Source organism: Rhinopithecus roxellana, chromosome 11, assembly GCF_007565055.1.
Source record: "Rhinopithecus roxellana isolate Shanxi Qingling chromosome 11, ASM756505v1, whole genome shotgun sequence".
Lineage (NCBI taxonomy): Eukaryota > Metazoa > Chordata > Mammalia > Primates > Cercopithecidae > Rhinopithecus > Rhinopithecus roxellana.
Window position 1 is genome coordinate 86904040 of NC_044559.1, and position 12648 is coordinate 86916687.

At 41.3% G+C, this 12648-nt stretch overlaps 1 protein-coding gene across 8 annotated transcripts in view; it reads left to right on the forward strand.

The window, feature by feature from the left end:
• Positions 1 to 12648, forward strand: part of CELF2 (CUGBP Elav-like family member 2) — a 543854-nt gene that overhangs the window by 114693 nt on the left and 416513 nt on the right. For all 8 annotated transcript variants that reach the window (XM_030940450.1, XM_030940451.1, XM_030940448.1 and 5 more), the window contains exon 2: positions 11151 to 11186. In XM_030940450.1, the coding sequence (XP_030796310.1) occupies positions 11151 to 11186 (36 nt within the window). The remainder of the gene's footprint in view (positions 1 to 11150; positions 11187 to 12648) is intronic.

Genomic DNA, 12648 nt, shown 5'->3' on the forward strand with positions numbered 1-12648 from the left:
AAGCATTTTATTATGTGTTTATAGCCGTTGTTCAGAAAATTAAAAAATAAAAACCAACGTTAACAACAACAACAAAAAGATTCTTTCAAATCATATCAGAACAACCTTTATTTCTTTGCTATTTCCATAAGTGGCTGCTAAGAGTTTTCAACCTCATAGCCAGAGATACCTTTGATGCAATTGCTGGTATTTTTTTTTTTTTTTTTTTTTTTTTTTTTTTTTTTTTTTTTTTTTGAGATGGAGTCTCGCTCTGTCACCCAGGCTGGAGTGCAGTGGTGCCATCTTGGCTCACTTCACCATCCACCTCCCGGAGTCAGTTGATTCTCCTGCCGCAGCCTCCCAAAGTGCTAGAATTACAGGCAAGAGCCACCGTGCCTGCCCACTGGTGCATTTTTTAAAGAGAAAAATAATGCATTTAACTGAGGGGAGCCCCATTTCTGACTGTGGGTTGGAGGTAGGCCCAGGGAGAGGGAGGTCCTCTGAGGGGCTGTGCTTTTGACCAAGGTCACCGCAGCCACACTGCTCCCTAAATGGGAGCAAATCTGTTCCTTACTTCACGGTGTCTGGGGGAGGCAAGAGAGGCTGTGTCCTTAGAAATGGCTTGTGTCCGTCAAAGTCTTCATAGTACCTGGTAGGAGGAAATAATGTGGCCCCTACTTCATCACAGGCAGTAGAAGTCCAGGGGCTAGGGTAGCTTATCTCTTCATCGTTTCCATCAAACCACTTCATCCTGGATGGAGTCTTTCTGTGGCTATCACAAAGCTGCTTGTTCTTCTCCCTGGTTTCTCTCTCCACCAGAACCTCCCGTGTTCCTTCTGCCCTGGTAGCTCTCACACAGACTCCTCTTTGAAGGCCGTGGCTTTTGCATTTTCCATTCTCAGAAACAGAAGGAGCATCTCTGAGACAAAAATCTTCTTCCTCTTGTCCATGTTATCTCCTTTTTCAGTCACCAATATTGGCATTGGCTGTTAGGTGAATGAAGTCCCTTGATATTTGTTTCAGCAAAAACTCCCTTTCTTCCCTCCCCGAAAGGGAATCGGTGGGATGAGGTAGATAAAAATCTCCTCCCATGACTTATCATTATGTATTCATTTGTGTAAGTATTTGTGGCCGTGTCTTCCCCAGGAGACAGACAGCCTCATGAAAGAGGGAGCTCGTGTTTATAAAGCTTCCTGTCTAATTTCCAGCATGTAGAGATGGACACACAGTAGGAAGTATAGAAATGTGTGTTGAACAAATGAATAAATGCTAATGGATTCAATACCAATACTTGGTGGTTGATGGATTAGACCATTAGTCAAACATCACAATTCAGGCTGGTATTTGCAGATCCCTCTTTGATCCAGAAATTATCAAGAGTAGAGAAGATTTTCTCTAATTAAGAGGACTTATTAGTGGTATTATGCCCCTGGGAACTAATAGAGAAAAATTAGGCATTATTGCAAAATAGGCATCCTTTTAAACAAACTTACATAAAATTTTTACTTTTGATTAATAATTATTTTGGTGTGTTTTTCCTTAAGAAGCCGTGTATGAATTGCAGTGCAGTTTAGAGCACAATAATTCAACAATATTAACTGCAGAGTTCTTTAATAAATTGATCTTCTCCCACTTGCACAAGCATAGGACTTAAAAAAAAATACACTCCTTTTGGTTTGTTTTGGAGAGAAATCATTTTGTTCACAAAGCTTTAAAGAAACACAGGCCAGTGCAGTGGTTCATGCCTGTAATCCGAACACTTTGAGAGACCAAGGTGGGCAGATGATTTGAGTTCATGCATTTGAGACCAGCCTGGCCAACATAGTGAAACCCCGTCTCTACTAAAAAATACAAAAATTAGCCAGGCATGGTGGCATGCATCTGTAATCTCAGCTAGCTACCTGGGAGGCCAAGGCAAGCGAATCGCTTGAACCTGGGAGGCAGAGGTTGTAGTGAGCTGAGATCGCACCACTGCACTCTCTAGCCTGGGCTACAGAGTGAGAATCTGTCTCAGAAAAAAAAAAGAAAAAAAGAAAAAGATACGCAAGTATATATCTCACATGGGCATTGTCTGTTTTTTTTTTTTATTTTTGCTTTGACTTTTGCTTTTTGTTTCTGGGAGTACAAGTTGGTAAATGAAACTTCATGTGACATTTCTAGGCTCTGAGACTGTCTTCAAGGGCTGGTTACATTTGCAACTGCTAAAGTCTGAATGAGTGACTTTCAATGAGCAGGAATTGTTACTAACAGCCAAGTCAGTGGCTCACGTTATTTAACTGTGGTAGAATTACAGAGCATAAAGTGTATGATGATTAACATACAACCCCAAGCCTGCATGGGGAACATCCTCATAATGCTACTAGCAGTGTCCAAGACAGGCCTCCTCTTCTTAGGTGGATTTCTGAGTTGCGGCTGAAGAGCACATTTCTGAAAGAAAAGCAAACAGAAGCCCTTCACACTATCTCGAAATGATGGAGGGGACACCAGTGCCATGTGCACACTGGCTTCCCTTGCAGACGCCAGCCAGGACCAGATGGGCTCCTCTGCGGAGGTGATTAAGAGAAACCTTTGGCAGTTTGATTTTTGAGGCATTTGAGCACAAGGGCAGGGACAAAGGCACACACTTGTGGCTCTTTTATAGAAAGAATACTAAAATAATACGAGTAAATTGTGAGCCAAATAAAATCATAGCAAGGACTCTGAACAGGACTCCCCAAGGGAAAATGAAAGATGATCAGGAAGAGGCTGTATGTGTCAGTGATTAGATTCAATGAATCTCAACTGCAACGATGCCTCTGACAACTCAGACTGCAGACCTGCCTACTAGCAGATGGAAGTGGCTTGTTCTGAGCACCGTGCAGTGCATTCCTGAGTGTTGACTAAGGGATTTGTGCATGGAAGACCGGTTTCCCCATGGCAGCGCCTCTCGGCAAGCCTGGCCCTGGGGCCTGTCCGGACCTCCATCCACGCAGTGAAATCCCAAGAGTGTATGGAGTGATTTAAAGCGAAACTCCACCTCCTGGACTTTATCTTGGAACCTGAGAGTTAGAGAAAGGTTCGTTCCTATGAACGCAGGCTAGGCAGAAGGAACTTAGAGGAGCGCTCTTGGGAAGCTGTTCTGAAAGCAGAACCACATCTGCAAATGTAGCTGGCTCATATTGCAATCATTTCCACCCAGGAGTAGATCTGAGAGGCTGGCCTCTGTAGTGATGTAAAGTATCTCTTGTCGAACCCTACGGTTTTCTAAGTGATGTGGTGAGTTTATTTAAGGCATTTTGAATGTACAAACATGGGATGCCCATCTTTTCTCTTAAATTACAACAATAGCTAGTATCACCTGCCTCATACAGCAGGTACCCCATAAATCTTGAGAAGAAGAAAGAAATATAATAGTGCAAAGGAAATAAATGAGCATAAGAAAAGGAGGTGGGGATGGAAGCAGTTGCATTTAATGCAATCACATATTCACAGAGTCACCTCATCAGAGAGGTCTTCCAGGACCACCCTGTATAAAATTACAGCCTCTCACCCCGCTACCTTGCTTCATCCTTCGTAACATATACTATGTAATGTAGGAATCAATATTCATTTGCTTGTCTGGTTTTTGTCTGTCTCCCACTTCTAGAATGTGAAGTTCCTAACAATGGGGCTTTTTTTTGTTTTTTTTTTTTTTTTTTTTTTTTTTTTTTTTTTTTTTTTTTTTTTTTTTTTTGAGATGCTCTGTTGCCAGGCTGGAGTGCAGTGACATGATATTGGCTCACTGCAACCTCCACCTCCTGGGTTCAAGTGATTCTCCTGCTTCAGCCTCCCAAGTAGCTGGGACTACAGGTGTGCACCACTATGTCGAGCTAATTTTTGTATTTTTAGTAGAGATGGGGTTTCACCATATTGGCCAGGAGGTTCTCGATCTCTTGACCTTGTGATCTCCCTGCCTTGGCCTCCCAAAGTGCTGGGATTATAGGTGTGTACCACTGCACCCGGCCAATGGGGCTTTTTTTTGTTGCTATGGTTCATTTGCTGTAGCAGAAGCCAGAAGGGGTGCACAAGTATACGGCATAGATAATGTATCTGTGGCTTATGCATACTCCTCTGTTGTTCACATCCTAATGAAAAGCATGTGCTCCAGAGGCAGGATGCTTGGGCTGTGTTCAAATCCTGACTCTATCCGTCAGTGCCTGCACGGCCTTGGGAAGTTACATAACATTTTTTTGTCTCATTTTTCTCATCCTAACCATGGTTTAGTGACAATAACTACTTCGTGAGGCTTTTATAAGGATTAAGTGAGTGGATGCCTGTAAATGGCCTGGAATAGTGGCTTGTGTTAAAGAAGATTCCGGTTGGTGTGAACAGTTGCACGAATGTGTGCAATTGTAGATGTCACCGTGTAAGAATAATTACTTGTGTTTATATACAGATACACACACACACAGAGACACATATTTTGATGTTTTAATCATGTGAGTGAAAATCAAGAAGGAATAAAAGTAGGAGAGAAGATATAAAGGCCAAAAAGCATGAAAACAGCGATGAATGACTGGAGGGAAAATCAGAGTGAGGGGAAAGAACAGTGTCTTTAGATTTTTTTTAACAGAGAAGAAACTTTTATCTCTAAGGTGTTTGGGATTTTCCAGTGCTAAGGTTTACCACACAAGAAAAAATTAACTGTCCTGAATCAATATATGCCTTTGTAATGATGTCTTTTTTTTTTTTTTTTTTTTTTTTTGGAAATGGAGTCTCGCTCTTTTCGCCCAGGCTAGAGAGCAGTGGTGCGATCTCAGCTTACTGCAACCTCTGCCTCCCAGGTTCAAGCAATTCTCCTGCCTCAGCCTCCCAAATGGCTGGGATCACAGGCAGGCACCACTACGTCCAGCTAATTTTTGTATTTTCAGTAGAGATGGGTTTTCACCGTGTTGGCCAGGCTGGTCTCAAACTCCTGACCTCAGGTGATCCACCCACCTCAGGCTACCAAAGTGTTGTGATTACAGGTGTGAGCCACTGCACCCAGCCTGTAATGATTCTTTAAGCTAAGTTCTTGTTTATGTTTTATTTGAAAATGGATCCAAATTAAAAATGTCCACTGTTTGCCTCAAGCTGACAAAAGAGAGAAAGAGCGAAGCAGAGAAGGAGAGAGATAAAGAGAGAAAGAGAGGGAGGGAAGGAGGGGAGGAAGGAGGGAGGGAGGGAAGGAAGGAAGGGAGGGAGGGAGGATGGAAGGAAAAAGGGAAGGGGAAGGGAGGGGAGGGGAAAAATCTGCTTGGTTGTAATACTTTCACTCTTAATTACAATAAAGAAAACCTCACACCTACAACTAGAACATTAAATCATTTGTAGGACAGACAATAAAAATAAAATCTATTTTACCTTTTTTTTAAAAAAAGGTCTCTGTACTTTTGGGAGAAAAAATTAAAGATACCATTGCAGAAAAACATTCCAGGTCTTAAAAATATTTATCTTGCTGACACACAATTAGCATGGGGGCTCATGTCTTCTGTTTTACAGTTGTCAGCTAATTTTGGAAACTGGCAGCTGCACAGAAATAGATGGTGTGCTCTTGCTTCAACACTTCCTAAAAAAGAACTGTTCGCATAGTTCAGGAACGGGGAAGGACAGGAGATGACGAGGGAATGTTACTGCAGACAGCTGATAAAAGCTGGCATCACGCTATGCACTGATGAATACTCTACATATTTAAAATTAAACGATTTTTTTAAGGAATGCTAAATAATCTACCAAAACTGTGTCAGACACAGGGGACACTTGTCTGCTATCTTTTCTGGGAATTTTTCCCTTCAATAAAACTGAATTTATGCTGCAACTTCAAATTTGCGGAGAGCTTTCCTGTTGGTTCAGGCTGATGATCACATCAACGATGGTGTGGTGTTACTTTGACATCTGGGACACAGAGACCCTGAAGAGGTCAAATGACTTGCCCAAGGATACACAACTTACCAGAACCAGCACCTCCCATCACCTCCGTCTACTTCTTAGTTGCTGGGACAGTTCTTTTTCTCTGAACATATAATTGCACTTTGTAGTTTTTTGCATCCTTGTTTTCATTCAATTTTTAGTGATCTGAGCCAGGCGTGATGGCTCACACCTCTCATCCCAGCACTTTGGGAGGCTGAGGCGGGTGGATCACCTCAGGTCAAGAGTTGGAGACCAGCCTGACCAACATGGTGAAACCGCGTCTCTACGAAAAAATACAAAAAAAATTAGCAGAGTGTGGTGGCACGTGCCTGTAATCGCAGCGACTCGGGAGACTGAGGCAAGAGAACTGCTTGATCCTGGGAGGCGGAGGTTAGAGTGAGCCAAGATCACGCCATTGCACTCCAGCCTGGGTGACAGGGTGAAACTTCATTTAAAAAATAAATAAATAAATAAATGACTTTTTCGTGTTCTGCTTTTCACTTGAAATCAGATCATCTTCGTAATGATCACTAAGGAAAGGAAATTAGTACAATTAAACTCCAAATACTGCTATAACTATATCAGGCATTTTTTTGAAAATGAACTTAAGAGAGTAGAATTACCAGCCAGTAGAAAATGTCTATTACACTCATATTTATTGAGTGTTTGGTGTGTGCCAGGCACTGAGTATTCAAAATTATATACGAGATGTGATCTTTGACTTAGAGTAGCCTTTCTGTTGTTGTTTTTGACATAAGATCTTGCTCTGTCACCCAGGCTGGAGAGCAGTAGAAGGAACGTAGCTCACTGCAACCGTGAGCCCCTGGGCTGAAGTGCTTCTCCCACCTCAGCCTCCAACGTAGCTAGGATTATAGGTGCATGTTACCATGCCCACCTCATCTGTTTTGTTTTTTGTTTGTTTGTTTGTAGGAATGGGGTCTTGCTGTGTGGCCTAGACTGGTTTTGTACTCCTGGGCTCAAGCAATCCTCCTACCTCAGCCTCCCAAAGTGCTGGGATTATAGGCGTACCCGGCCCTTAGGGGAGTTTTCAATAGTAGAAAAATGAAACATATTCATTACTTGGTACCTGATGCAGTTACAGTTTCTTTCACTGGAATGTAAACACTTGGCAAGAAGGATCAGGATCTAAATTCATCTTAGTGCCTCTCAAAACATCCAGCATCGCCTGGGCTGAACGTAGATTAAGTGCTAATGAATATGTTGCATGAATAAACATTAGTCAGCAAATAAAGATGATTTACACTTAGGAAGCAATGCTAATAATGGACATTGTGCCTATAAAAGTTCAATGAAGAATGCATGGTCTTTACGTCACCTGCTTTAAATCCCCTCTACTGACTTATGACAGAGCATAATCTAGAAGAAGCATGGGATATTCTGCTCAATTTATTTCGCTCAAGGGTTTCTTTACAAAAGGTATAAATTCATGAAAACATGTGACTAATTCAGATGACTGTTTAACAGGAGTAAACAGATAAAAACAAATAAATGGTCACCTGAAAAGCTCCAGTGTTTGTTGATTTGCTGATCTAAAGAAGGGTGACTGGATGACGAGTCCTAGCTACATTACTGCAGACAGATACAGTGGGGTTTTTTCTTTGTTTTGTCTTGTTAACTCTTAGAGCTACATGCGCCAATGAAGTCATCAGGTTTTCAGTAATCATGGACATCAAGTAATATCTGTAACTCTCATGTAAGTTTTTAGCACATGACTGTGTAAGGCATAGTTTTCTCCTGCTGGAACTTAATACGTGATGAACATGACTTTCCCCTAGCATCTGTCTTTTGCTTTCAAGGTAGGGCCAACACCTTTGTCTTTGAATGTGTGCTTCACTGAATAAAGTTCTGCGTTGTCTTTTGTGCGTAAATCCACCCATACTCCACTATTTGGAATTTCATTTTTGTTGTTGTTGTTGTTTAGAGACAGAGTTTTGCTCAGTTGTCCAGAGTGGAGGGCAGTGGCACTATCACTGCTCACTGCAACCTCTGCCTCCCTGGTTCAAACAATTCTCCTGCCTCAGCCTCCCAAATAGCTGGGATTACAGGCTTGTGCCACCACACCTGGCTAATTTTTGTATTTTTAGTAGAGATGGGGTTTGACCATACTGGTCAGGCTGGTCTTGGACTCCTGGCCTCAAGTGATCCACCCACCTCAGCCTCCCAAAGTGCTGGGATTATAGTCATGAGCCACTGCACCTGGACTGGAATTTCCTTCTTCTTCTTTTTTTTTTTTTTTTTTAAAGGAAAAGAACTTCGAGACATTTGTATCTAATTCAACACCAGTTTTTCTTAAGCGACTTGTCATGTTTTATCTTTTCAAAGTTTCCAACTTAGTTTTTACAGAAACAAGAATTTTTCCACACTTGTATTTCATCAATTTTACATCATGCTTAATTAAATTTAAAAATTACAGTGATTACCAATACCATAAGCGGGTTGGGGAACGAACACAACATACTCTTGCTAAGCTTGGAGACTGAAGCAGCTGGAGCCAAAGCAAAGCAGGTGCTCTTAGGAGGCTTCAGCCTCTGTGTTTTCCCATGCGAGTAAAGGATGTTGGTCAATCAAGCAAGCTTTTGAAACAGAGGTCAATTGTGGACATTTCTATTGCAGTGGATTGTTGTTTTGTTTTGTTTTGTTTTTAAGAGAGAATGTCACTCTGTTGCCCAGATGGAGTGGAGTGGTGTGGCACAATCATGACTCACTATAGCCTTGACCTCCTGGGCTCAAGCAGTCCTCCCGCTTCAGCCTCCCAAGTAGCTAGGATTACAAGCAGGCACCATGATACCCAGCTAATTTTTAAAATGTTTGGTAAAGACAGGGTCTCACTGTGTTGCCCTGGCTGGTCTCAAACTCCTGGGCTCAAGCCATCCTCCTGCCTCAGCCTCCCAAAGTGCTAGGATCACAGGTGTAAGCCGCTGTGCTTGACCTTACTGCAGTGGTCTCAGTTGATGACAGCTTTGTCACCAGAGGACATTTAGCATTGTCTGAGGACATGTTTGGGAGTTATAACGGGGCGGGTGGGGAGCGGTACTACCAGCATCAGTGGGTAGATGACAGGGGTGCTATTAAACATTTCTCAATGTCCAAGGTAAAACAATGTCCAAAACAAAAGATTATCTAGCTCAAAATAATGTCAAGGTTGAGAAATGCTGCTCCACTGTGATTTAAATGGATTTATTATAATGTATGAACAACATTGTTTTAAAAGATACCAGGGGACTCATCATATTAAAATATGTATAGTCTGGAAAGCAAAAATAAAAAGTTAAAAGATTAGACTAAAAGAAATTTAGTTGTATCTTAACTCTGTGCTGTTAGTGTTACTATGATCAAGCTGTAAACATGAATCTCACCCTCAAGGTCAATGAGGCCAGAAAAGTTCATTCATTCCTGATAGGATTAATAAATATTTATTGAGTATATATGTTGGTCTCAAATGACAGAAAGATAAAGGATAAAACAAACATTTAAAAGATACTTCTGTTGTAATAAATGTCCTAAGGGAAGGCTAAAGGGAGGGTTGTTTTTTAGCTGGGGTATCCACAATTCCAGATTCTGTTTGGAAATAAAAATTTTTTATGTAGACACTAAATTCTTCAAAGAGATGAACATGTGTGACCTTTCAGTGGCATAGTGGACAATGCCTTCAACTCTGGTTTTGCTGAAGGAATGAAAACTTTCTCCCCAAAGCCGATTTTTGTAGCAATAAAACCTGATTGTTTAATATTATATGATTACTTAGGAAATAATATTTTTATAGAAACTAAACTTATTCATTTCTTAAGGAAGTATGGCTCTGTGGGAACCACCACTTCTCCAAACTACCCAGGTGTTTTCACAGGGATTAAATAGGAAGAGCGAGTTCTAATAGCTGGGAGGGTCAGGGAATGTCCTTTGTTGAGAAGGAAGTCCTTTGTTTGAATTGACACAGTAGGAAAAGAAAATGTTCATTTAAAGCTGAGGGTCTTAACCAGGATTGACACATTAGATTCAGGAGGCCGATGAACCATCTACAAGTGTGTACCACAGTGTGTGTGTGTGTATGTATTGTTATTTTCTCTATATAAGGTGTTTGTATCTTTCATGAGATTCTTAAAGGAGTTATATGACACTAAGGAGATTTTACACCATTGTTGCTAAGAATTACACCTTTAATCCTTTGGTCTAAAGTTGAGCCCTTGTCTCCTTTTAAAGGAGTTCAACATAAAGCCTTTATCTCCTCCTTCTACTCATTGTTCCCTTCTCTTTCCAAAAATACATTTCTGATTGAAAGACAAGAGATGGGCTGGGTGCGGTGGTTCAAATCCCAGCACTTTGGTAGGCTGTCAGATCACTTGAGGTCAGGAGCTCAAGACTAGCCTGGCCAACATGGAGAAACCCCATCTCTACTAAAAATACAAAAGTTAGCTGGACATGGTGGCACACACCTGTAATCCCAGCTACTCAGGAGGCTGAGGCACGAGAATCGCTGGAACCCAGGAGGCAGAGGTTGCAGTGAGCCGAGATCACGCCAGTGTACCGCAGCCTGGGCAACAGAGAGAGACACTGTCTGGAAAATAAAAAAAGAAAACGAAAGACAAGAGATGGCAATTAGGACAAAGTTAGTTCTGAAATTTGTCCCTGGTCATTTTTATTAATATGCTATAGAGTCTTTCTTTAGTGACTTTTCTTTTGTGCCATTTGAATTATAGTATCTACCTTCAACAGTCCCCAGTGGTAGAACTTTATAACAAAGAAATGAAAAACAGCAATTTGCTGCTAAAAGAATTCCATTTTGTGCTGTCTGTGTTCCTTCATAAGCTTTGGGTGACAGAGGTCAACATGAAGCAACATCCCAAAAGGAATACGTTTCTCAGAGATTCTTGGAGAGAGATCATGGGTGCTTTGTTTAACATGTAAATGTCTACAAGGTGGTTTGGGATTTGTTTCTCCTTCTATTATCCTTCTGAATGTTGTACATTTTTACATTTTAATGTTTTGAACTCAGTTGCATTCAACTACCAGAAAGTAGAGGCAGATATTTTGCACGTGTATAAAATTTCCATTGAAAGTAACCATTGGAATGATTAATGGGAATTAACCAGAAATGCAATTAGTCAATTTTAACTTTCTAACCACCTGCATGTATGGTATCTTCTTTATACCTGGTACCATAATACTTATTATGTGAATGAATATATTTTTGTAATTCACCAAAACGAACTGAATCACGCTTAATCTTCTTTTTCTCCTTCCTGCAGAGAGACGGCCACAGAGTTAGCTGGGAGTCTACCAAGGTGAGCACGCTGGCTTTACTTATTCTATGCCTGATTTCTTATAACCACAAAGAGAGGTACTGTGCCATGTCCTCTGTAAGAGGGTCTTCTCATTTTGTCTTCCTTGTGTCAGATTTTGATACCTCATACATCACTATGTAAATGCCAAAAATTATGCATGAGTCACAAATACATGATGTAACCAAGAAGTAATGAGGCTCATGTTCATAAATGACTTAGAGAGATTATTCATATTCCTTTGAAGTCATATAGTATATTTGGAGATGTATATATGAGCTAGATATGCCATAGAAATCATAAACATGCTGCTTCCTTTATTATGCTCATGGGAATTGGCAATCGAAAAACATATTGAATTGATTTTTTCTTCAATATATTCATTACTGTTACTGTGTTCGGGGACTTAGAGATTTATGAAAGAATCCCGAGCTTCCCCTGAAGAGCTCACATCATAGTATTGATGGCATAAGTGCGGTGGAATTCTCATTGTCATCGAAATAAATACTTAGTAATATTATATCATAGAAAGAAATTAATATGCAATTGATCAATGTGTTTTATATGTAATGTATTAATGTGGTTTATATGTTTTTGATATTTATGTCAATAATTACATAAGACATGATTAACAGAATGCAAGCTCTAGATAACTAGCCATCAAGGATGATTACCAGCATTTAATGGAAGAGAGGGAGAAATGGAGAAAAGAAGGAAGGAAGGAGGAAGGGAGGACAGGAGAGGAGATGGGAGTAAGACTGGGAAGACAGGAAGAAAGGACGAAGGAAGAGAGGAAGGGAGGGAGAGGGGATGGGGGAGGGAAGACTGGGGAGGGAAGAAGAAAGGAAGAAAGGGAGGGAGGGAGGGAGAGAGGAAGGGGCAATAATTTAAGCGGTATTTTACTGGGCATTGCATGTATCTAGAATCTCTCCTGAGCACCAAGGATCATGCCTTTGTTTGTTCTTGTTGTTGTTGTTGTTGTTATTTTTTGAGACACAATCTCGCTCTGTCACCCAGGCTGGTGTGCAGTGGTGCAGTCTCAACTCACTGCAACCCCCGCCTCCCAGGTTCAAGTGATTCTCCTGCCTCAGCCTTCTGGGTAGCTGGGATTACAGGAGACTGCCACCGCACCTGGCTAATTTTTGTATTTTTAGTAGAGATGGGGTTTGGCCATGTTGACCAGGCTGGTCTCATTCCTGACCTCAGGTGATCCACCTGTCTTAGCCTCCCAAAATGCTAGGATTACAGGCATGAACCACTGTGCCCAGCCAGGTGTTTCTTTGTTTTTTGTTTGTTTTTGTTTGTTTGTTTTAGCTGGAGTCTCCTTCTGTCACCCAGGCTGGAGCACAGTGGCATGATCTTGGCTCACTGCAAATTCCGCTGCTGGGTTCAAGCGATTCTCCTGCCTTAGCCTCCTGAATAGCTGGGATTACAGGCGTGCACCACCACGCCTGGCTAATTTTTG